Genomic DNA, 26,041 nt, shown 5'->3' with positions numbered 1-26,041 from the left:
TCTTCAGTTCGGACGAAGGCTGGCGTCCATGTCTGTCAGTCCAGCTCACCCGCCCGCAGAGGATTAATAGGAGGGGATCAAAAATAAAATAACATAAAATAAAATTGCAAAACAAAGCAAGGTAAAATGACAACTTTTTGTTTAGATCTAAATACCTACCAGCTAAATAGAATAATGCTTCATTGACTGTTTCATATGGTCATAAAAACCCAATAAAGAGGAGAAAAATAAATTATACTGTACATAACTTACTAAACTTAGGAAACGTTGACCATCCTTATAATTATTGTTAATAATATTATTAGACTAGAGGCAGTTTGAAGAAAAATAATAATAAAATACAGTATTCAAATACAAACAGAAACACTGACTGGCTGACTTCACCTCAGCTCCGCCCACTGCAATACAGCAGGACAACGTTGATTGGAGGGTGGGGGGTTAGGAAAACACTGGACAGAACACAGTGTGCGTGTGTGTGTGTGTGTTACAGGAAATAACAGCAGCAGCATTAGTTGCCTGTCTTTCTGCAGTATTATTAGCTTTCTTTTTGCGAGCGCGTGTGCAAACGTCCAATGGTGGAGCACACACACTGACACACACTCGCACTGTTGGGATGTTTCGATCGAAGTCGCACTGATGTGTGGGGTTTTTTTTGCCCTGGACGAGATCGAGATAGAGGGATGGAGCGAGAAGGAAACCGGTGGATTGTCTCGCAACACAGTGCTTTTGTTTCTGCTCCGTGACGCCAGAGAGACTTCCCTTTGCTGCAACCCGCCCCTCCCCACACACCGAAAATCCACTCAAAGTGGGACAGTCCACTTTGTGCTGGTCAGTCCCGGCTGGGCCGTCCCATTTGATTCCATGCGATGCAAGGAGGGGAGGGGGGGTAAGCGGGCGGTCACAAAAAAAAACACAAAGGGGGAGAAAAATTGGGGGGGATTGCTGACAGCACACTGCGAGGTTGAAGAAAAGATATCTTTTTGTTAAAAATAAATGTCTCATGTCTTTCAGGTGCTTTACAACAAAAGGGGAAAAAAGAAAAGTCTCTTTTTTCTATTATTATTCAAACTTGTAGCACAAAAACAACAAATCACATTCACAAGCCACTTATTGGCACCGTGTACCTGAGTGAGAATATTATAGAACCAAAGAACAAAAAAAGCTGTTTTATTTTTAAAAATGTCTCTTGATAATAAACAGGTCCGCCATCTTAAAGTGTCATGTTAGCCTTTGACAGGTCCTCTGTTTTTCAGTTTTTCTTCAACAAACGGGACTAAAAGGTTGCTTTCTGAGAGCCATGTTGCTTTCTCTTCACTCGTGGCATTACACTCTAACACCTGCAGTACTATGTGGGTATTCCTCAGCGAGCTTCAGAACTGCCTTGGTCGTCTCTTCCTCCAGTCAGTGTGTAACAGTCAGTGTGAGTGACAGGTCCTGTGCTTCGGTTGATTGATCAAAAGATGCTGGTATCAGGACTCCGGGGGGAGAGGAAGGGGAGGGGATCTGGCTCTATTAGAAGAGTCCATGTTAGTCGGGGGGGGGGGGGGGCGGTGAAACTGGTTCCAAAGCGATTGGCAAAAGCGAAAGGTTTCTTCCTGATTGGTGGGGATTTTGTGAGATTAACCAGCGGTGATTGGCTTACAAAAAAACAAAACAAAACACAAAAAGCAGGCGGTGCTGATGCCGTCCTATTGGGTGATATGGTTCTCGTTATCGCTGGCGTAGTCGCCATCTTCGTCCTCGTAGTCAAAGTCGTCGTACACGTCGCCATTGCTGTCGTCTAGCCTGAGCTCCTCCTCCTTGATTCGCGGCTCCTCCCCCTTGAGGCCAGGCATGCTGGGGTTCTGGTGGTGGTTGGCGTTGGGCTCGGGGCTGCTGGACATGCTCGAGTGCTCTGAGGGCATCTGGGGTGAGGGCATCCCCGCCATGGATAGGGCACCTGGGTAAACGACGCCTGCAGAGGACAACGGCAGCTGACCCTGCTGCCTGCACGCACAGAGGAAGAAGGCTGTCAGCACATTAAATGCAGCGCTCGCAACACTTTTGAAATCACATAAATGTTGAGATCCCTCCCTGAATGGTGACTCTCTCTCTTTGAGCCATTAAGAAAATTATTACACATATGGGGAAAAACTAAATCCCTTTCATATCTGTGTGGTAAATATAAACCTACAGCCTGTGTGCTGTTAGCTTAGCTCCTCATTAAAACTGGAATTGAGAGAAAACTGACAGTTTGACGTCTTCAGTCTTTTCTCAAGCACCAACAGTGATTCTTAAAGCATCACGTCTGAAACCTCTGACATTTACAGTCAGCGTGTTTATAACCTGAGTGCGCGTTCTCAGCTAAACACTCAGAAACAGCTCTTACTTTCTAAACACAATATTGCACTTGATGTGGATGAAACCTCATGGCCTGACCCACACAGAACGCATGATTTATCCTGATGTGTTTTTTAGAACAAATGCTTCTTTTTTTCAGAAAAGAAAAAAGAATTAAACTGCATTCAGTCTGTAATGTTTGGATTCTACATCCATACTTTACACATCTGGATACCCATGTGCATGTGTGGTCACTTAAGTATATGGCCAAACTTTAATGCAAATGGCTTCACCGTGTACGCACAACAGAAAAAAGCCACATTTGTAATTTGTACTCTCTGCTAATAATATTGTTATTAGCAGAGAGGTATGTTTATTCAAATGATGGTTTATGTTTCATGCAGGAAGACAAAACTGATTTATTTCTCTCATAAGATTTTCGTTTTTGGAACAATGGTTTGATTCATCGAGAGAGTTGTTGTAGTTTTTTGTTGTTGTTTTTTCAACAGCCTTTAGTTTCAAATACAGGATCTAAGCATATAAAATTAATAACATTAATACAACTGTAAAGGGACAAACAAAATCTTCCTATGGGCAACCATAAGGTTCAATTCTAAGTGGATAAAACCATATAAAGCATATAAAACTGTAGCTGTTGCTTCTCTTGACTCATGTTTTAGGAAAATTAAAATTTAAAAAACAAACATCAAATCAAAGGTAATATCCAAAAAAACCATCTAAACAAAACTGTGCATTTTGTGCTTATTATCTCATGACACTCACTGTGACCCCTTGTGAGAAAAGTAAGCCTGCATCCTGTAGTTTAATTTCTGATATTATTATTATTATTATTTAAAGGACTGTATTTAAAAACACTGAAAATAGGAAATTTAAATCACACTAAAGGAGAACACCTCCTGCTTCTGTTTATAACTAATTCAGCATCTTGTTGTCACGCCTGTTCCGACACAAAATTCAATTTGTTAAGGTGAGGGGCGGGCCTCGCTGCAGGTAGGCCGCAAACAACAAAAGGAAATTATGCAATTATGCGCTGACTTGCTTTCTCCAAATTTCTGCTGCGATCTTTTTTTTTGTTAGTAATTCATTAAAAACTGAAAGATTGATTGATTTTTTTTTAGGCATTTGATGTGACAGGAAAACAAAGAAAAAGAAACAGTAACTCGTTTAAAATATGAAGTACAAAGTCAAACACATGCCCAAACAAAGTAATTGTTAATCCCTGTTTTCTTACTGGGGAAAAAAAACAACAAACAAACAAAAAAAGCCAACCCACTCACCCCACACTGAAGTACTGTCTCATTTCCTGCCTGCGGGACCTCATGATGGCCTTGTACTCGCCGATGCGCAGCTTCTTGCCGTCCACCAGGCAGGTGCGTTTGGGCCGTGGCTTGTACTTGTAGTCGGGGTATTTTTCCAGGTGCTGCTTGCTGAGCCGAGCCTGCTCCTCGTAGTACGGCTGCTTCTCCAGGTTGGTCATGGCTTTCCAGCGTGAGCCTGCACACACAGAGCATGTATTGTTAGGGATGGCTGCGTGTCTTTGGAAAAAGTAAAATAAAAAAAGGCAGATGGGGGGTTTCCAAAGAGAGCTTTTGTCTAAGGGAGGAAACGTGTAAAACTGTGAAATATGATCATAGAGCAAGACGACAAATAACAGCACAGAGATGAACGATAATGAAAAGCTGGCATCGATGTCGCTGCACTGTGAGCGCCGCTGAGATAATGTTGGACGTTTCACCCGGAAAGAGAACGCATAGAGCGCTAAAGGAGGTTAATGAGGGGAGCAGCGGGGACGACAGGTACTCATCTCAGCTAATGAGGACTTCACTTAACCTGCTGTCATCTCTCAGCTCAGTTTCTGCTTGCAGCATCAGCGCCCTGCATGTGTGTGTGGGTGTAATCTTGAGTATGTCTTCCCCCTGTGTGTTTCATATCTGGTCTGAATTTGCACTTGACTACTGTATGTTTAATGGTTAAAAGCTGTCAGCGCTCGGCTGTTCGCTCTCTCGGTCTTTCTCTCTCTGTTTTCTGCGATCTGTTAGCAATCGAGAGAGCGGGAGGGAGGGAGAGGGAGAGAGAGGAGGCTTATTAAAACCAGATTTCCCTGTGTTATAAAACGCTTAGGAGCTCTTTAAAATGTCAGGGCCGATCCCGGCGGTCTGGGGGAAATGTCAGGCGGCCTCGCGCTGCTTGTTTAATGCATAATGAATTATATCATCATTTGTCGAAGCTGTGCTCTCCCTAACCGTTCATTAACAGCACTTACACAATGCCACTGCTTGTAAGGAAATCACAATTAGTGTATGTGTGCGAGTGTGTGTTTAAGAAAGTGGAAAATACAACTCACACCGGTCTTCCTTTCTCTAGGGTTATTCACATGAGAGGGTGGAGCAAAGCCACTTGTCATTCACACCGTGCGAGTGTAGGTGTGTGATTTTTACCAAGGATCTTGCTGATGTTGGAGTTGTGCATGTCGGGGAAGGCCTGGAGGATCTTTCGCCTCTCGTCCTTGGCCCAGACCATGAAAGCGTTCATCGGCCTTTTGATGTGCGGCTCGCTGCTGCTACGACCCCGAGACTCTCGGAATATCCTGGAGTCTGACACGCTGGGAGAGCCTGGGGAAGGGAACCAGGGTGTCAAACGTATACAGAAATACAGAAAAGTTTTGTTCATTAGACGAGCTAAAATGCTGGGAATTTTTTTCATGGGCGAGAAACATCTGTTGCTCATTAAGCTAAATAAATATCATAAAAATCATTTTTCTCATATTATAAAAAAGTCTGACTGACTCACTGATCACACGTTTGGGAGGACGGCGACTACACAGAGTTTTACTCTGTATGCTCAAGTTCATAGAAAGGTAACGGTTATTTTCTCTTTTATTCAGGAAAAACAAAAAAACAAAAAACTTAATTATGAAAATTATTGATATCATTAAAAGCCTTTCAAATCTTCATTACTCTGTCGCGGAACAATCAGTGAGCGAAATATCGTGGTGAAACAGATAAACAGCAAATTGGTAAACATGACCTCATTTGCAGGCAGGCTGATATCAGTTAATATAAATATTTGGCAGATATACGGTACCAGCCCTGGAAGACTTTCATCTTCTTGTCATCGTTCATCAACACTCACAGCCTTTTTCTCAGTTTAGTGACTCCATGGATAAACTGTGTGTGTGTGTGTCTGTGTGTGTGTTTCCCTACCGTCAGAGTCTCCACTCATGGTGAAGTCCAGCATGGCGTGGCTGAACTTGTTCTCGGCCTGCTGCTTCAGCTGTTGACTCAGACTCTCCAAGGCAGCTTTGTCCTAAACAACACAAACAGTTCACAGTTGCAGTCGGTCAGTGACTGAGTCAGGGAATATGTGAATGAATGAAACCACAAACCTGCAGTGATGCCGAACAATTTCCTTTTGCACCCACAACAAGTCATTCTTGTGACTGACTCTCTGTCTCTGATTTCATAACTATGAAAAGCAACGACTGTCTAATGTTTAAATGTGTCACAGTTTCAGTGACCGGAGAAGCCGACTCTCCGTCGAGAGATGAGAAATTCAGGAATATTCCTCATACTCGCCTTTGATCTGAAACAAATCTGTTTATTTATCGTTTTTCTATCAATACAGAGGCTGCAGACAAATGACGGTTGTAATTTAAGTAGAAAGGCAGTTTGTGTTTTGGTTCATTTCAGTGTCAGTTTGTGGAAGCATCAAATTGTTTGAGTGCGTTATGCCCGCATGTTTGAACACACATCTGTGTGTATTGTTTGCATGTGCAAGAATGTTGATTACATTTACTCCTATCTGGATGTTTGCCGCTTTGTGTGTACACTGCATATTCTGTGTGTGCAATGGATTGTGTGAGTGGGCTTGTGTGTGTGTGGCAACTCCTGGCAGCCACCTGCGAGAGTGGAGTGCTGCGGCTTGCCTCTCTCTTGCAGAGGCCCCCAAGGGTCGACGCATTAGAGAGAGAGAGAACGAGAGAGTGCAGCACAGACGAGAGCGAGGCCACGCCGCACGGCCCCCTGGGTATTTATTACAACCAATAAAAGGCTGATTTACTGAGCATTTACATGCTTAATGCAAGCAGCCGGCACACTCTGCGCTAGAACTTGACTGCAGACGAGCACACACGCTCGCACACACGTACACAGAAGCGCACCAGCGCGAGCGTTTTACAGTTTAATTATACGATTAGGAGCGCTACCCAAAACACTGTCGTCTTCTAAAACAACCTTCCAAAAAGTGTCCCTCTCCATTTACATGTGACCCTGGCGAGCTGGCTGGCTAGATGGAGGGAGGGCAGAATGATAATGAAATGCATTTTCTCTGTTTTTAGTCCAATAGAGTTTAATTGTTAGCGATAATTTCCTCCCCAGATTGGAATAAATACTGCTAAAAAGACAGGAAGAGAAGCGGGAGAATAAAAGCCAGAGAGGCGCGCAGCGAAACATGTTTTCGCAAAGCCTTTTAAAAAGTATTTTATTTGGAATTTTGTATGTTTTTATAAACGCTCAATAACCTGCCAATGGGTTGGAATTATCCAGCCATTCTGCATGCAAATCAGAAGTATTTAAAGAACCTTCCTCATTTCGCACAAATGAAAGCCTCATTCAAACTTCCTTCCACAAAAAAAGATAAGAGCACAAAGTGTGCTTCTTACTTTTAGATCATAAGATTAAATGTGCTGTTTCGAATGGTTTTATGCCGTGTGTGTGTGTGTGTGTGAGGCAGAGATGGAGATGAACAGGGAGACCGAGTGGATGACAGCCTAGTCTGACATTAAACCCCAGTATAGTACATGAGAAACGTGGATTGAATGGCTGACACTGGAGCCAAGACACAAAGTAGCGACAAAACTAATCCTCTGTGTGTGTCATGGATGACACTGTTGTATGTGAACGGCGGGAGCTCGCCTGTTTCACACAAAGCCAAAGGGAACAGGAGTCAAGGTGAGCGTGTGAGGATGCAAACGAGTTATAACTTACAAAAAAATATTCCCAGTGCCGAAACTGAAAATGTTTTATAGTAACAGGATTGCATGTCAAAAAAAAGAAATGTAAAACAGAAATAAGAATTTCTTTCAACAATTCCCCCGTTATTATTAATAAGTAATTATTATATGATTCCACAGTACAACTGATATAAAAAACTTATAATAACAGGAACTTGAACTGATCTAACGAGACATGAAAAATGTCAGTGTTTAAGCATCTAAATGTCTCCACGTAAGGAACAAACCGTAAAATACGTTCCCTTACTCACTGGTATAATTATCATAGTTTCCAGTTCTCACTGGTTATAGTCATGTGTAATGCAGTATGTTACTATCTGTGTACAATGCAGAGATCAGTGTGGGTTAGACACTTTGAAATGTGTCACATCAAAGTAAAAAAAACAAAAAGGAGAAAGAAAGAGAGGGATAGAGCTGTTGAATGTCAGCAGTGCAGATGCTTCCAGCACGCTGTTACCCTGCATGTATGCACCCGTGTGTGTGTTTGTGCGTGTGTGTGCACCAGCTGACTCCCAATGTGTTTAACAAATAACCACAATTTGGCCACGCTGCCGAGGAGCCGGCGCCGTCATTTCACATTACCGTCTCCTTGACGCTCTGCTCTGCCACACACACACACTCACACACAGCCCTGCAGTGCGCCTTACAGACACACTCATTACCTCTGAGATGCCTCTGGTTTTACCTTATCTGGCCCTGTTTAGCTTCAACACATTTCAGCGAGAGCATTGTACACCGATTTACCTCCTACATAGTGCAGCGAGGATGGCATATGGCAAGACAAATTATTACACGCTGACAATGAGACGGTACAGCTTGTGATGACTTTGGAGAGTCGGGTGGATTTACAGTATGTGTTCAGTCCCAACAATTCAGATTTTTAATTTTTTTCCTGGTTTAAAAATGTGTATTTATTTGTAAGAATCCACATACACTTTTAACTTAACTGAACACTTTGCCATAGAAATGAGGTCACAACTTTGATTTAGTGTGACCCAAAAAGAAAAAAAAAACATTAACAAAATGAAGAAGTAAAATAAACCTTTGATCAGCTGTCACACTTGCCCATCATGTTCTGTTACGTAGATGCAATTTTAAGTGCTTTACCTTGTCTGAGCGGCCGTTGTTGAGGCTGAGGTTGCTGACGGCTGCCACCTTGGCATCCAGCACCTGCTGCTCTCTCTTCAGCTGCTCCTTCATCTGCCGAGCCTCGGCGAAGGCCTTGGTCACCGCCTCGTGGTCGTTCAGGTAGGCTGTCGAAGACAGCGACGACAACAAGTCTGCTGAGGCGCAAAGACGGCAAGAGACGGAGACACACGCACACAAACACACACGCAGAGGACAATCAATTAATGTGGATAATCATTAGTGAGTGAATATGTAGGTGGGACTCATGTTGAGCATCTTCATCTCCTTTATTTCCTTTACAAGAAAAACACTGAATAGCATTTTGCTTTAACAGTTGAGCTCGGACGGGAAAATTAATATGTCTTGAGCGTGTGCTTGTTTATTTTTAGGAACCTGGCAGGAGGTTTTTCATGCAGAATAAATCTTCTTCTGAACCGTGAGGTAAAGACATTAACATACACTTGATGAGGGGACTTTGCCAGAGCATCTGTGTATGCCTCTCTCTGTGTGTAGACTCGCACACTCACACAAACTGACCATTTGACTGTTGAGCTGTGGATGTGAGTCAGAGAGCGCCCCTAGGTAGCCTTGTTGCAAGCTGCCCACCACCTCCCACCTGCCATCAGCCTTAAATACACACACACAGCCACTCTAAACCACTCAATATCCTTTAAACGACATTAAAACTCACTTTCGCACATCTGACGGCTGTGACTCTTTTCATCTGAGCCCTCACAGTCCTGCTTTGAAGAGAGGTGGCCACACTCTTATTACAGCTAAAAAGTCCTGCTAATTTTCCCAGTTGTGAACATCTGCTCCGCAAAGATCAGATCTCCCCACTCCTTCTCACTGCCTATTACTCGTATTATTTCTGCAGCTTAGCTTCTGATGAGGCATCTGCTCTGTGTGCACTGCTATCGCCTCTCCCTATCAGTCGGGTAGGTTCTTAACAAAGAGCCCCGGCTGGCTTATGAGGCCTTTATCTGCGCTAATCCGCACCGCTAATGCCATCTCAGGCCAGATTACCAGCTTCAGATTGGTAATGACAGAGCTGTGAACTCTTACAGAAGTCATAACCGGAAAATCTGGATGTGGAAAAAAAAAAAAAGAAAGAAAAGAAAAGAGAAAAAAAAGGGTAAGGGGCAGCAGGGTTGGGAGGGGATGGAAGAGGAAGAAGACAGAGGGTGATGGAACTGGGTGGCGGTCAATTTTAATCTGGAGTCAAAAATGGGTTTTTTTCGTGCCTACAATCGTGTTCGTCGCCTAAACTGACTGCAATGCCAGACATCCAGACAAGTAGATGTGACCCAGATAGAGGGGTGGGGTTGGAGGGGGGTCTTGCTCCCTCGGTCAACTTTTTTCTGAAATCTCTACAGACAAGTGTGATACATTTTAGACCACACACACACAAAAAAAAACCTCATGCAAGAGGTCAGGGGGAGCTGCAGCGCTTTATGACAGCGACAGAGACGAATGTGTGATCGTGGTAGAAGTTACAGGAGCTGACAGCACTTCAGTTCAGTTTGAAATGAGGAGATGGACAGACAGACGAAGAGGCGGAAAGAAGACACATGCCTCAAGCTTGATAGGTGTCAGAATTTGAAAGGAAGCAGGACAGTAGGGCGGATATGAGCAACAGACAAATCCAAACTCACGCATATTGAAGCCTTAAAAAAAAAAAAGTCGACTTTCTCCAAACTTTTTCGTGTTGAACTGTATTTGATTATTAGCTCCAACATGTAAAAAGTACTTTTGTTTAATTTTTAGCTGTTTGTGCTCGAGATTGTTCTGATTCATTTTTGTTCAGGAAGCAGCAAAATAACACGGAACAAGCTTTCAGATAGCGATGTAAAAATAAAAACAGCATATCCCACAGGAATACGGTGGAGCAGAGAAAGAAAAAAAGCTCATTTTATGATTTCTATAGTCTTAAAGAGTTGACCTGAGAGCAGATGACTGAATTCAAATAACCTGAAAAAGGCAGACATAATCTGCACCATCCTGACAAACAACTCGCTTCCACATCAAAACAACCACCTCTCGACTCCATCCCAATTGGTCTGCTCCTTCCATCCCCGATAAACTACGTAACAGGAATCCCAATGCGGCTGTGAGTTGTAATAGCAAACGCTCCGGCGACCGGCTAAACTCGGTGGCAACAGATGGGACCATGAGCTGCAACATAACTGGGATCTGACACACTCGTCCCCACGCTCAAATAATTCAACAGGGATCACACACAAACTTTAAACACTGTAATCCATTTTTCTGAACAAAAAACATCTGGGACTGAAAATCCACTAATCTGATATTAAATCCGCCGATTTGTTGAAAAACAGTGAGATTAGCCGGGAAGTCGGAAAAACTGCCTATTGCACAGGAGGAGGAGGTGGTGGTGCTGGGATTGTGTTTCTGTGCGAGTGTGTGTAAGAGCCTTTGTGTGCGTCTGAGTGAATGTTTGAGTGCGTGTGCTGTCATTGTGTCATTAATGCTGGGTGTTTGCGCTGTCCCGGCTCATGTAAGAGGCTTGTCTAATCTCATTGGTGATACCTCCTGTCTGTCATGCACTCCCCTCTTTATTATTCCCCCGCTTAGTTGCATGGAGGGGGAAAAAGTGCTAATCCTCATCTCTCTCTCTCTTCCCCCCCCTTACCTCCTTTCCCTCACTCCTCTGTCTCTTTCAGTCACTAATAAACACATAACAATGAAGCAGCCCCGCGGGCAAATAGCGACATGGAAGAACAGCACAAACACACTAATTATAGCCTGTTACATATGTGTAATATTTGAACTATCAGTGGTGCGTGAAAAATGGATTAAGAGTACAAAATAGTGATTCATTTATGTCATATTTTGTACGTGTGCATATGGCCGGGTCTGATTATGGTACTGGCACTCGCAACAATGGCACCACTGCGAGAAGAACGCTATTCTTGTCATCAGAGCTATAACTGTTTTTCTAAAAGAAGTTTATTGTCGTTGTGGGAACAACTTCCAAGCACCTTTCACAGGAGAGCATTGAAATATATAAGTGCTTATGGAACTGTGGTAAACATCCACTGACAACTTATTGGCAGGAAAAGAATTCATTGTTTAGATCAAGGACACCAAAACATGGCTACAAGTTACATTTCCTATTCTTTAAATGGCTTTGCTACAAATTACATCAAAGGCTTATCAAACCAACTGTATATTCTGGGGCATTCACTAACATCACTGAACGAGGCTCTGCTGGTTATTTTGAGGTTTCTTCCTGTAAACTAAGGATGGATGGACTGAATGGATTTGCCATCAGAGCTCCCAAACTGTGCAGCAGTCCCTCTGAATCACCACTCTGGTGAATCTCATAATACATTCTTTATTCAGAAAAGATTTTTATTTAATGAAAGTTGGACATTGTGACACTTTTTTCTTATCACGTTTTCTCGTGATTTGTTTGTTTATTTTATGATCCTGGGATGTTTTTATCACTTGTGGTTTTCTTTTGTTCTTTTTTGGAGTCTTCCTGCAAAGCACTATATCATTTTGTTAAATACAAATTTGATGAGTTAATGTTTATTTTTGGTCCATCAACCTATGAACAAGTATGTGGTTTAAATAATAAACATGCACAACCAAACTACTTTGTTCTAAACACTGAATACCCAACTTTTGGCCAGATAAAATGGCTTAGCTGGTCTGTGTAATCCTGTGTAAACATACCTGTAGTGAGTTCAGCACCTGTCCCAATCAATGTGGAAACTGGAGTACCAGTTGCCCCTCAGTCCAAGAAAACAGATATTTTGGTATAGGTTTAACTATTTTACATCTATGTAGGTATCTAGCTTTGCAGGAGTATGACATCAGCACAGTGCAAACTGCTGTGATTGTTTTTTTTGTGTGTGTGCTGTGAATGTGTGAGCATTTAAATCCACTTACCAATTGAGCTGACTCTGGTCGGTGGTCCTCCAATGCTGGAGGGGGCAACGCTGTGCTTCATGGAAGTGGGGTCCAGCTTGTTCGCAGCAGCAGCAGCAGCCGGCACCTGTGGGGAAGTTGGGGGGGAGTTGGGTGACTTGCTCTCGGATGCCTTAGGCTTGGCCGACAGGTTCAGTGGCTGTGCACCCTCACTGTCCTGCAAAAACCAAAACAGCACAGTTTCGCCTGCTGTGACCACCGAAGGAATTTGGAAGCGGGAGGCGCGGGGCCCACCCTCGCCCTCCCCTCACCGAGACCACTTTCAATGGAGGTGTGCTAATCAAACGGGAGCCCATGCACAGCAATCTGAGGCAAGCCCGGGCGGGACGAATCACAAGGTGCATGCCACTGCCCCTTTCCAAACAGCTCGTAATAAGCGAAAAGATAAAGCATAAAAATAACGGCACATACAAAAATAAATATTTGCATATTTTGGTGCGAACCACTGACATTCACATGCAAAATAACCGACTTCCTGTCACAGCAAACTCAACCTTCAAACAAGGCAGTTCATGCACGTGCACACTCCACATGCAGGCTCCGGCAAACATGCACTATGGTGCTTCACATGCTAAAAACAACCAAACACACGAGGACGAGAAACACCTTGAACTCATTCGTAAAACTACAGTCTTTCACAGAGAAAAACACCTCCCTCAGACAGTCTTTAGAGGTGTGAGAGTCTTAAGACACTGAACAGAGGGCTGTCTGTCACTTCAATGTGCACTTGGTCCATTAGAAACGGGGGACCTTCATGGTCGGGAACGTGCGTGCATGTGGGGAAAAGCAGAGAAGCCCTTTCTGCCTCACCCAAAAACGCACCCATAGCACCTAACAAACGATCAATACGACTCTTAAAGCAGCTGGTTTTTGAGGTCCATTTTGTTAACAATATTTATCAGAGATAAACAGAATCCCTCCACTTCCTATTACTCGTACTGCACAAACCTGGGCTGCAATTAAACCAGAGGAGCAGAAGGGGGCGCTCGTAAGATAGCCTTCAATTAATAGGAGTTAATGGAGCTAAAATAATTTTTCTCAATCTGATTTTTATTTTTAGACCAAAGCCTCAAATTTTATTTCGCTATTTTAACTTTTTAGAAAATATGTCCGAGCTGAAATAGAATAACTTTATCTTCCTTAAAGGGAAACTTAGTTGTCCCATAAAAATGATAGCATTTTGCTAATGTGTGTTGATGGGTCATTAAGGTTAATAACACAAAACATAAAAACTAAAACATGGTTAAAATGACAGAGAACGACATGCGTACAAGAAGCAGCTGTTGGGGGAGGTTGACTGTGATCGCTATCATGTGGCTGCTCGTGGCCGCTGCACATTTCGTGAGTGAAATCAAAATGGTGCGTGCTGTTAAGCGGCTTGTGGTGTTGTGACACCCCAAAGATATTTGACTACAAATAAACCTGACAAAAACCTAAAAGTGGAGATCACCTTCTATTGGAAACAGAGACCATTTTTGGAGAAAAAAAAGTGTTTACTCCAAAAGATTTACATGCTTGACGTGTAAACACAGTAAGGATCCATTTGTTCTGTACCATCTTCTGAGCGCCCCGCATGAAATCGGAAATCCAGACACTAAAAAACGTAAAGTATTCCTAAATTCTTTGATTCGATTAAATTCCCTCATCCATCTATCACTGTGTTGCTCGGCACACGGCAACATCCTCAACACAACAGACAGCGTGCTCCTTAAGTAAATCGCCATGTGGACCACCACTGTTATCATGTTAACTGTCATGGCAACATCACCCCTGCTGATGACCTAATCCAATCAGGAGGAACCTTAGAAGGTCACATGACAGGAAGGAAGAATTGGATCGCAGAGGGGCCAGATGTACACAAACCACTCTGTGTAATTAAAACTCCACAATTAAAAGCCAGACACAACATGAGAGGATGGACGGCTTAACGGGTCAGCCAGCTAAAGGCGCACAACAGAGTCAAAATGAGGCCTACAAATACAGTTTCCTTGGTTGTTTCACAACATTCATCTTGTGTATACTTTGGAAAACAGGATAAAAGAGAAATTTTGCCATTACAGGTGTAGCAAAATTTAAGCCTTACAGCAGAGAGAATAGAGACATTATTTGTCCTTATTTTCTGGTCATTAGTCTAATTGCTGCTTAGGCAAAGTAGAAACTGGCATACAGTGGAAAAGAGAAACTGTTGTGTGTATGTGTGTGGTATATTCACTCATTAAGGCCGACTTTCCCTGATTCCCACTCCTTGAGTCTTACTAAGCCTTATGAGCCCCTCACAACTCAATTAAGCCTTTCCAATTAAGCCCCCCTACATGTGTACGTGTTCATGCATGTGCGTGAGTGTGTGTGCACGCAATGAGGCCTAACCGGATTGTCCTTCATTAGGAGGGGTGGGGTGGGTTGGGGGTGGGGGCTTTCTAAATAGATGGAGGACCCCCCAAAGATGCCTTCAGTGAGACAATGGGCTGGAGAAGATGAGGAGAGAAAGGAGAAAACTGAGGAGGATCTTCTCAATCCTGACCCATATTATGGTGGGCTTTGGCTGGGAACGTGTTTGAATATTTATTACAAATAGATAATGCCTATGCCTCTTGTACAGTGGATTGGGGGAGTTTCCCTTCGCGCCAAGCCAAATCCTGTGGTGGGAAGGTGGCCAACCTGCATTATGCCAGTGTGGAGGAATTAGTTTAGACAGTGGAGCTGAGAGGCTTGGACCGACTTGTTTGTGTGTGTGTGTGTGTGTGCGCGCGTGCGTGCACGAGTGTGTGCGTGTGTCACTGTAAGACATTGTTCAACAAGCTCTAAATCTCATGACAGTGTGTGTGTGTTTATGTGTGTGAGAGGCCTCTAAAGCCTCTGAAAGGCTTGGAATCTTGAATTAATACAATTGCTTTTGTGTCTCTCTTGGCTGATGAAACAGTCTCCAGCTTTGAGACCGAAAACATGCAGAGTGACAGTGAGAGCCAGAGGGACACAGAGAGACAGAGGAGAAGCAGAAGGGGAGAGATAACACGTATAAAAGTGTGTGTGTGTGTGTGTGGGCTGTATTTCACTTCTGTGGATGCCGACATGTGAAAGCGACATCAGGGTTCTGCATCTTATCGCAGGAGCTGACGGTTCAATTAACAGGACAAGTGTGTGTGTCACTACAGTTTATCCCAGTCAGGCCTGCGTGCGTGTGTGTAGGTGTAGAGGGGTGTGTGTGTGTGTGTGTGTGTGTGTGTGGGGTGGGTGCTAAGGACAAGACCCTTAAATGTGCCTTTCACTCTTCATCTCTGCATCTTTCCTCTCTTCCGCATCTCTTTCTTCCCTTCCAGCTGTAAGTGACTGTTCAGATATTAATTTCACTGTCGTAGTTTCCTGTGTGGCACACACTCAAATTAACTTGTTGATTTGTGGATTTTCTATCTGACTCCAATCATGCAGGAGTTTTGAAGATAAAACTGGCAGGAATATTGAACACAATATACTTCTATTATTTGAGTAAATGATTTTCATATATGCACTCTTAAATAATGAAGCACAGTATTATGAGTTATAGCAAATTACTGTAGACCCCTGAGGGTCTCCTGAATCCACTTTAAGAAGCACTGTACGAGGCTATCAAGGTTTCACAAAGGGAATTCTGTACCCACTGATAATGCACATCGCCATTAAAAGGATAAATAAGCAATGTGCAGAAAACATATTACTACACAATCAAATAGTCTCAAATAGGGATGCAGTATTGAAGCAACCGGGTTACGTGTGGTGCATTGAAACAACATTGTGTGGGTCTGTATGCATCTGAAGATCCACTCTTGCATATAAGAAAGCTGCATGTAATTGCAGCTGCAGTGATTTGACCGTGTGTGTGTGTAGGTTCTAGTTGGTGCCTAGCTCTACACCTGTGTGTGCATGTGTGCTTTTTTTTTTTTAATGTATGTGTGTTTGTCCGTGTATCACCAGAGGGTAAAGCACTTAAGCAGTGTGAGCCTGAGTCCAAACAGCTGTGAGCAGAGGCGGGCAGTGGGCCTTTAAATGACTAGAGACCTGAGATAGAGCCACAGGGAGAGCACACCACTGAAATATACATGTCACTCGACCAGAGAGAGAGAAAGAGTGTTAAAGGGAATCAGTGAGAGCACCTCAGTGGTCAGCCTGAAAGAGAGAAAGAGGAAGAAAGAAAGAAAAGAGAAAGAAGAAATCAAGAAAGAAAACTCTCCAAAGCACTTATCTAATGTTTGTGAACAGCTCTGTGGTCAGTCTGCGATTTTTCCTCTATGGAGACTGTCGGGGTCCGCCTTGGTCCACTCCCCAGTCAGCCACTCCCGCTGGACTGGGGAGGCCATTACGACTCCCTGCTTCTCCTCCACCACAGGCCACAGCACTTGCCTGTCTTCCATATATATGGTAATAACGTGTGTGACAGTGGGGGCAGGATGGCTGGATGGCAGAGTGTGTGTGTGATGGAGATGTAGGGAGGGGCTGATGGACAAGGAAGTAGGGGTGCAAGCTCTGGGGTCAACCACATGCTTTAATATCTGTCATGAACCAGTCCTGTGTGTGTGTGTGTGTGTGTGTGTGTGTGTGTGTGTGTGTGTGTGTGTGTGTGTGTGTGTAAGTAAACACAGGGGTTGGAACAGGGCAAGAACAACGCAGAAATTAACAGAGACGAAGTTAGAAGTAGCAAAGAAGATGTGGAAGTGGAAATAAAGAGGACAGGAAAGAAGAGTTTAGGAAAGACAAAGGAAAGAAGAAGGAAGGCAGAAGAAGAGGGAACCCGGAAGCTTTTATTTATGTGGCAACAAATGTGAATTCAGCTTGTCGAACTTGGTGGGATTTTGATAGTCTAGAATTACTTATAGACACAGTGCCTGTGTTTATGATTGACTATAACATTTATGAGGGTCACAGAGTGGACAGAGGGTGGTAGGAGGCATGGCTGTGTGTGTGTGTGTGTGTGTGTGTGTGTGTGTGTGTGTGTGTGAGAGAGAGAGGTGGTATGTGTCCCAATGGCCAACCAGATATTCATAGAATTCCACTTGGATGGTCACAAGGCTTCTCCTCGCCCCTATTGGGCAGCCAGCCGAGAAAACGGCAGAAGCACCAATACATCCTGAATTGCGACCAGATACCAGCTGGAAGTTTCTGATAAACCTTTGGTGTTTGAGGTGAACTGATCGAGGACCAAGTTGTACTAAGGTATAGAATGAGAATAGAATGAGAAGCAGATCGCTGCTTGGGGCACTTGTTTGATAAGAGAAAAAAAAAAAAACATAAAAATGTGTCTGCGACACTCGGGAACACATTTTTCAGCTCATGCACTGGAAGTCATTCACTCTCAGCTAGCGTGGTCACACTGGAAAGGCCAGCGTGTGCGCAGTTCGAGTAATTAGGCTGTTAAAGCCTTTTTGAGCATTAATTGACTGGATTTTTTTTTCTCCCCTGAATGAACTGGAAGAATTTACCCGACGCAGTAAGAATATTTCAACTACCATCAAGAATTTTTTTTTAAAGAAATAGAGACTGATGCTGAATTGAGAAAATAAAACTTATGGAAAATACTTCCACAGACAGAAAGCTGAAATATTCCATTGACAGCTTTCTTGCAAACTTGTCGAAAAATAACACTTTAGCGATATCAGAGACAGGAATTTGAAAAGCAGATGTGATTGCTAATTAAAAACTTCAGGAATTAAATGTTATTTCCTAAGCTGTGGATTTTTTATTTTATTTTATTTTTTTAAAACATTCATCAAGTCGTGCTCGTTATTGACGAAGAAACCTTGTTAGCCAGCTTTCAAACCACAAAAACATGCGCACACACACAGATATGTTACTTTTCTTCTTTCTTACCTTGGTTTTATTTGGTGGCGGGGAGCTGCGGACCTTGTCACTCTGTGAATGTGTGTTGGTGGGTGGCGAGTGCGTGCCCAGGTTGGCTTGGGGAGGAAGGCTGCCTCCATGCTGCTTGGCCCCAGGGGAAACCTGCATGGCTGCTAGCTGAGCAGCATACAACTGCTGCAAGGTCAGAGAGAGACAGGTAGAGAGACAGGGACGGGAGGGGGAGACAGGATAGAGGCAAGAGTTGGGTCGGTGGGACAGCAAGAAAGGGAGAAGAGAGGGGGTAAAAAGAGAGGGGAGGAGGAGGAGAAAAAAAGGAGAAGAAAGGATGACATGAATAAATGAATAGTCGAGACCACAAAAAAAAAAGAAAAGAAAAGAAAAAGGCGGCTAAAAAGCTCTGGAAGGAGAGGCCATTAGTGGCCCGGCCTCTGTTTGTGTGACAGAAAGATAGAGTGGGACATCTCCACTGTCAGCCCCCCTCCCACCCCATGGGAGAAGCGCTAACAGCCTCTCTGACAGGCCTCAAGACGGCCATGTCCCCTCCAGGTGCATCGTGGGAGAAAGGCAAACACTCTGCCTATCGAGGTCACGATGGCGAGCCCAGCTCTTGCTCAAGGTAAAAAAAAAAAAAAAGTGATGCTGGAGAAGGAGAGAAATTTGTGACGCTACATGCCAGATGGGACATGCCAGGAGTGTCTAGTGGCCCTGTGATGTTTTTAATGCGTCGACAATAAGATGCAAAAACAGACGCAAATGTCGTGAAATAGGTTTAAAATAAAGATAAATTGATTCAATAACTACAGTAGGAGGCAAAAAAACCCAAAACACTGTTTTCGTTATTCTTATTTATGTATTTAATTAATTTCCAATTAAATAAAAGCATTATGGTGTGAGCTGCGATGGTGCGAACATACTCTGGGATATTTATGCAATAGCATTGTATCACACAAAACAGTCTCTGGCCAGTATTTCCACAGCAACAGACACAGCATAATATTCACAACTTGGACGAAGCTTCAATATTCATAAATGCCTCTTTCTGTCTTTCTGCTCAAAATCATCCCGCAAAGCTCAATTACTTTCATGTTGGCTAATACAAATCTCTAAGACGCTGGTTTTGTGTTCCTCTGAATTGTTAGTGCTTCCTCTGAAGAGCAACATAATGGTTGTTTTTGCACGAAGTAACTGATGTGTTGTTTTTCTTTTCTTTTCTTTTCTTTTTTTTTTGAATAGTTATAATTGTTATTATTTATTTCTGGTGGAATATTTTTCTGGAAGAAGACCATCCTTTTTTTTTTTTTTTAGTTTAACTTCCGTCCTTCTGTTGGTGCTTGGCTGCCGGCCACCGGCGTCAAACAAAGGCCTGTTTATGCAAATGGACAAGGAAGAGATGCTGTCACTGCTGTTTCTCTCTCTCTGTCCATTTGTACCTCACTCTATCTCTCTTGACAGCCACATTAGCTCCTTCTCCTCTTTGCTATCTTAAAGTAAGACATTTATCTCTTTACCAAGGGGGAAAAAAACAGAGACATTCAAACTGTTGGCGTGCGCGCGCGCACACACACACACACACACACACTTGCACAGCGGCATACTTTTTGGAAGAATCTCATATTTGAATATGAAATAATCTCTTCATGACTGCCATTCATTCAAATAGTACAATATTTACTGTCCAACAATTCAACAGCAACGCAAAAGCATGTTTTCTACGACAGTTCTCTCTATCTTTTTCTATTACTTTTATTGATTTTCTAAACTTGTAATTTCACTCTAAAACAGATACCTGCCATTCCAAGAATTGCATTCAGAGGTAAAATAAATAAATAAATCAAAAATACTGTGAAAAGTAACTTCATCCCTGATAAACACTTTGGAGTTATGGAGGGAAAAAAAGGGCAATCCACATTTTTCACTGACTGTTGAGAGCCTTGCCCCCCCCCCACTCACTCTAAAGTGTAAGGCTCTCACACTTTACTGTTTGCTCCTGAGTAGTCTCTTGTAAGTGTAAAATACACATAAGCAAGCATTTCTTCTCTGATGAGTATCTGTATAGATTTCTCAAACATGAGTGAAGTGCATGATTGAGGTACATCATGTGCACTGGATGTATTGCTGCTGCTGTGAGTTCCATGGACGCGGCACAGTTGACCAGCTCGCTGAGATCAGATCAGCCGGTGCTTGTTCATTGCTCTTCAATTAGCTGTACTGTAGCTCCTGCAAAGGAGGGGAAGGCGGGTGGTGTGGGGGTGGACTTCCAGCCGAGCATGAAAACCCCTCACCCCCCCCCCTTCCCTGCTAGCCAAACCCCCCCGGCGAGTGGACCACAGGCGGTGTGTCTGTGTGTGTATGTGTGTCCTGCCATATTCGGACCAGTGGTTCAAAGGCCTCTTTATTTACGGAGTGAATTGAGTTCCATTACAAGGCCAGCTCCCGTCACTCAAAGCCTGCTCAATGGGCCGGCGAGCAATGACACACACACACACACACACACACACACACACACACACACACACACACACACACACGGTACAGAGGGCAGAGGCACTGTGGAGCGTGCCCAGAGCGTCGCCACAACGACATACATGTCAACAAACAGGAAGTGACAGCGCAAAGCCCCCTGGGGTGACTAGAGGAGTGAACACACACACAGATTGGGGAGGGGGTGCAATTGCAGTTGCAGGATGAGACTAAGGAATTTGAAATGTCACTCACAACCCAGGCACACTGCTGAGCTGTACAGCCCTTCCCTCTTTATGTCCCTAATCCCTTAATGTGAAACAAGCAATATGTCAATAGAATTTTTACATGTGTGTCTGTGTGTGTGTGTGTCTGTGTGTAGCCCGACCTCTACTGACATCAGGTGGGGAGGTGATGGGAGACTGCTGGTGTTCTCTGACTGAAAACATGGGGTCACTCTGTGGTATTAGTAGTACTGACACTATCTTGTGTGCATCTTCTCTGACACACACAATAAGCTGTGTCCATTCTCTTGTTTTGCTGTTTCTCTTGTCAGCTTAGTCACTGGGGATCTGTGTGTGTCTGTGAATCTTGGTCAATAATCTGCAGCCTTAGACAGATTACAAGCTTGCCTCATCTTTGTTGTCTGAGTACGCGGGCGCCTCAGAGCGGTCTGAGCTCTATTGTTTACGTGGACATGAGGACTATTGTATAGATCTTAATGGATTCTTCTCTGTCTATCTAAGCGTGTTTTTTTCACCCCCACTTGTGGGTTGTTTTGGTACTTAGAGGCAAAAAAGAGAAGACAAGCCTCGGTAAAACTGATAATGAGTCAGAAGCGTCTGACACAAACGCTGTCCGATCTTTACGTCTTATCAACCTCTTCTTCGATTTTGCTTTCGAGCCTTTGTTCTTGTTTGGAAACCTATGTGAGATTGAACTACAATAAACTGAATAAAAACAACCCACACAGAGAGATTACTTCACCACAATATAGTGGTCAAGTTTAAATAAAATAACTACAATGCTTTCTTTATACCTTGACAGCAAACATCTCAAGTATTTTGGCTATTTCTTTTTCTTTGTGCTCTCTTTAAAGTATTGAATAGAACGAAATAACCAATATTTAGCTTTTACTTTAACATCGCTGGGTTACTTAAAGTGAAAAACTTCTCAACAATGCAGTCTATACTTTATTTTGTAATTTCACCAGAATTTAAAGCCGGAATATAAAAACTGCCGCTCAAAGTACGTGGGACTTATACACCAAAATGTTTCTATGAACTATTTTCTATAAAAATCTATTTTTCTCTTAAGGGTTCAGAAGTTTTATCTGCTATCCCTGCTGCTCACGGGCTCACAGTGCAATCTCAAAAATAAATCTCTCAGCACCTCCAACACTGAAGCATCTGAGAAAACTGCTGTGTTGCTATCTGTCTTCCTTCCAGATAAGGTTTTGTAGAAAAAAAAACGACTTGCGCGATTGATTTCTCGTTTACCTCTCTCATCTGTTCCTCTTTTCCCCTCCCTTCCTCCCTCTAACCGCCTATCCGTTGTTCGTCCATCTATGTCTCCGGTGTACAGTGCGGTAATCCAGGACAATATGTTCCAACATCTGCCTCTCCATATGATGCCTGACCCATGCCATTGACCCTCTTTATACCACGCCACACACACACTTTGTTGCGCACAAACACACTTTATTCCAGTGCTTACCTCCGTTCCCTCATCTCTTTTTCTCTCTGTTTATCCTTTCAGCTGATCATCCTCTGGTACTTTTGCCTTTTCATCGTTACCTCAAATCTCTCTCTCTCCCTCACCAGGATAAGTGGATTTTCTTTTCATTTTTCAATTCTCTGTCTGTCCTTCTCAGTCCATTTGTGTGATGTGGATGATATCAATGATATCAAGGGTCAATAGGGAGCCAGATTAACATGCTCTAATGCACAATGTCACACTCATCCCACAGATTAAGATGCTAAATGCCAACCTTGTACACTCCAAAGCCTCCACTGCCTTGAAAAGCTTCTGTAGAGGATTCAGTGTTAAGCTTCTATTGACTTTAAGAGCCACTCTGTTGATTTCTATGGAGGACGGTTCAAACATAGAAAAAAAGCTTTAAAATCATTGAGTTTAATACATTTTTCTAAGAACTGCACTTATCTCGACACTGTGCTTTTGAAAGGTTTTCTTTCGGTCTTCTTTCTTTCTGTGTGCACATTGGATACACACAGATTAAGCCATTATTCCAAACTTGATTTCTTGCTTCGTATCTACAGTGTATCGCCTGCAAGGAACAAGATTCCAAATAGGACTGAGATTTCTGCGATGACAGAAATAAAAAAAACTGGCACAAAAGAAGTTTCAGTCAGAATCACTTTAGTCAAAAGAAAAACATTATTTTTTTTATCTGCGATTATTTATATTTGGCTGTAAGGCTGTACTCTGTTTAGAGCAGCAAAAGGACCCTCATACAGAACAGAGGAGGCATTAATGACCACAGATGAAGTCACACAGTGTGAACGGAGGAGCTGTGGTGGAGGTGGGTCGCAAAGCGGCTTCCAGTTGTGCAGGAAATGTGGGCAAGTTTAAGCAAATACTGCGCCCTGTGTAAACTTTGCCACTTGGATGCATAAAAATGTATAAAAACTGAGCTATCAGCTTATATGAGCTGATTGCCTGACAACTAACTTTATGCAGGATTGTGTCAAAGTAACATTCTTGTTCATATTATGAACTTTAAGGGAGAATTCATCAATTTAACAGTTCTCTAACTTTAAATTACAAATATGTTTGTTTTTGTACATTTTAGTGGGTTTGCAGAGTCCTATGTCACAGAAAATAGGACATAAAAGACAGAAGTGTTAGTTGATAACGTGCCAACAAAAGATTGTGGGGTTCTGTGTTTTGGCACTTGACAAGGAGTGGAGCCAAGGGGTAACCACAGCCACGACAGACTAAAAGCTGGCCACCCAAGACAACCAGTGGTGAAGCCTATTAGAGGCTACACTCATACTCATAAAACTAGAGTTACATAGAGTAACAGCTGAACAGTTTCTCTGTGGCTGTTGTTCCTACACAGACAGCCTAATAACACAACTGCCCAGTTAGACTACAGCTCTCCTCTAACAGCTTTATCAGCAATAAAAAAAAAAAAATCACATTAGCAACTGCTCAAAGTGTGAGCTACATAGAGAAGCTTAATATATGAGTGTATTAAAAGGACGTATTCATGCCTGCATAGGCAAATAAGTGAGTGAGCAAAAAAAAAAAAATCCTGCACCTATACACTGGAAAAGGAAGAATATCCATAGCTCAGACTATACTGCTTACAGTTTCATCAATGCAAGCTGCTTGTACAGGAGCCGCTGCTGTTTTTAAACAATAACTTCAGTCATTTATTAGCAGAAAATTAAGAGGGATGTATAAAATTGCCAGGTATACTAATTTAAGCAAACTGAACCAGCAAGGTACCAAATGCAGTTTTTGATCCTATATTGTATCAGTGGGTGTATATAATATACCACTTTCCCCAAAGTGAGTCAGTCAGATGTGCTGTGATACCAAAGTTAACGACCTAAACCGGATCAATAGTGCTTAAGATAAGAAAGGCTCTTTGTGGACTGTCAAAAAAGCCCTTTAACTCCTTTTCAAATCAAAATATATTGGATTTGAATTTAATTCAATTTGGACAACAAATATAGATTCTTCATATTCTTGAAGACTAAACCTTAGATCCCAGGCGCACGGGAAGTGTAGCATATGTGAGAAGCGTGTGTATAAACTGTAATCACTATGTTTGTGTGTGTGTGTGTGGTTCAAATCCAGCCCACATGTTGAAATAACACACCCGTGGGCATGTCTGCATGTTCCCCTGAATGCACCTTAGTTTATTGTCCATTGTATCTGAAAATCTTTCATTTTCTGTCTTCATTTGTGTATGCGTGTCGGCTGAATGGGTTCACTCGTGTCTTCCCCGCCAAACCGCTGTGTTGCCGTGGCGACCCGAGGGCCGAGCTAACTGTCATGTCTCGTCTGGGCGACAGAAACACCTCCTTATCAAATGAGGGCGCAGAGACGATCCCAAAGGAAATCCATCCACATTGAGACATCTGTACTTGTGTTAGCCCTGGCAAATCCGTTTCTTTGTGACAAAGCCTTAATCTCAACGTGCGCCTGCGTTTGTGTGAGCGTGCATGTGGATGTGTATTTCTCTTGGAGGATTGGAAGAAAGAAATCTGACTGAGTGAGATGGGTTTTCCTTTTTTTTTTTTTTTGCACTTGTTGTGTTCTTTTGCCCCTCCCTGCTTGTGTGTGTGCGTCTGATTGCAAGGTGGACAAAGCTGTTCGACTGGAGATTTTGAGTGAGTCTGAACACAGTCGAACATATGGACAGCTAGATTGAGGCAGTGATAACAGACAGAGAAAATTATTCTGGGGCTAAACACAAACGTACACACACACACACACAGGCGCGCGAGCAATAATGAAATCAGTGACGACAGCGGGGTCCGTTCTCCATGATAGAGTTACACAGCTATTCTATTCTCCCTGTAGTGTCTAGCATATGGAGCTGCACGTTTTGGCTGACAGGTGCAAATGTATTACACACCCTCTGTCTGACCTTTAACCCATATTTTCTCATCATTCCCCTTGTGTGTAAGTGAAAAGACGTGGAGAACTACATGAAAACATGTGTGTCAAATGCAGCTGTTTCTCTCAGATGTACACAGGTGGCCAAGTGTACTGAGGGTGAGCCCTGCACTAGTGCTTAATGTGTTTCAGACAGGCGAGTGAGAGGATGCCAGTGCAAGCTCTTAACCCCTCTGAGAGGGGGGCCCAAAGCCGACGTGGATCTCTGAGTTCTAGTCGTGTGAGGGCAGACAGTGGTCAAGATTACATAAGTGGCCGCCATAGGGGCACCTATTTTACATACACACAGAGGAAAAGCACGAATCTCATCCTTTTAAGCTGGATAACAGATGTCAGCTTGTTTTCCCACCTGTGTTTTACCTTTCATATTTAACTCTCTCTCATCTCTGCCCTGCTTTCCACAGAGTCCCCTGAGGTGCATGTAGATGTAAGCTGCCCCTTAAATCCTGGGTTCAACTTTGTCATAGTTTCCTTTGTTTGGTCAACATCTCCGAAACAGATAAAATGAAGAATGATTGATTGAAGAATGATTTAATGCTTTGACTTCTGGTTTGTGATGCGAAAAGTTTTGGACACTTCATTTTAAAGGCATGCTTGAGTACAGTGATCCAAACCTATTGCTTAGGTTAGAAATATCCCTCTTTTGGTTTATTCAGAGCCTTC

General features: G+C 43.1%; 1 protein-coding gene across 5 annotated transcripts in view; it reads right to left on the bottom strand.

Moving 5' to 3' along the window:
- Positions 1–550: 550 nt before the first annotated feature.
- Positions 551–26,041, bottom strand: part of sox5 (SRY-box transcription factor 5) — a 247,819-nt gene continuing 222,328 nt past the window's right edge. For all 5 annotated transcript variants that reach the window (XM_040035588.1, XM_040035586.1, XM_040035585.1 and 2 more), the window contains 7 exons: positions 18,275–18,439; positions 12,398–12,593; positions 8,459–8,634; positions 5,544–5,646; positions 4,779–4,952; positions 3,618–3,834; positions 551–1,986 (listed from right to left, as the gene is read on the bottom strand). In XM_040035588.1, coding sequence (XP_039891522.1) covers positions 1,689–1,986; positions 3,618–3,834; positions 4,779–4,952; positions 5,544–5,646; positions 8,459–8,634; positions 12,398–12,593; positions 18,275–18,439 — 1,329 coding nt within the window. In that variant the 3' untranslated portion in view covers positions 551–1,688. The remainder of the gene's footprint in view (positions 1,987–3,617; positions 3,835–4,778; positions 4,953–5,543; positions 5,647–8,458; positions 8,635–12,397; positions 12,594–18,274; positions 18,440–26,041) is intronic.

Source organism: Simochromis diagramma, unplaced genomic scaffold (assembly GCF_900408965.1).
Source record: "Simochromis diagramma unplaced genomic scaffold, fSimDia1.1 OVJJ01000816.1, whole genome shotgun sequence".
In the NCBI taxonomy this organism is placed as follows: domain Eukaryota; kingdom Metazoa; phylum Chordata; class Actinopteri; order Cichliformes; family Cichlidae; genus Simochromis; species Simochromis diagramma.
Note: the sequence above shows the minus strand (reverse complement) of the source record. Positions and strands in the feature narration are given on the sequence as shown.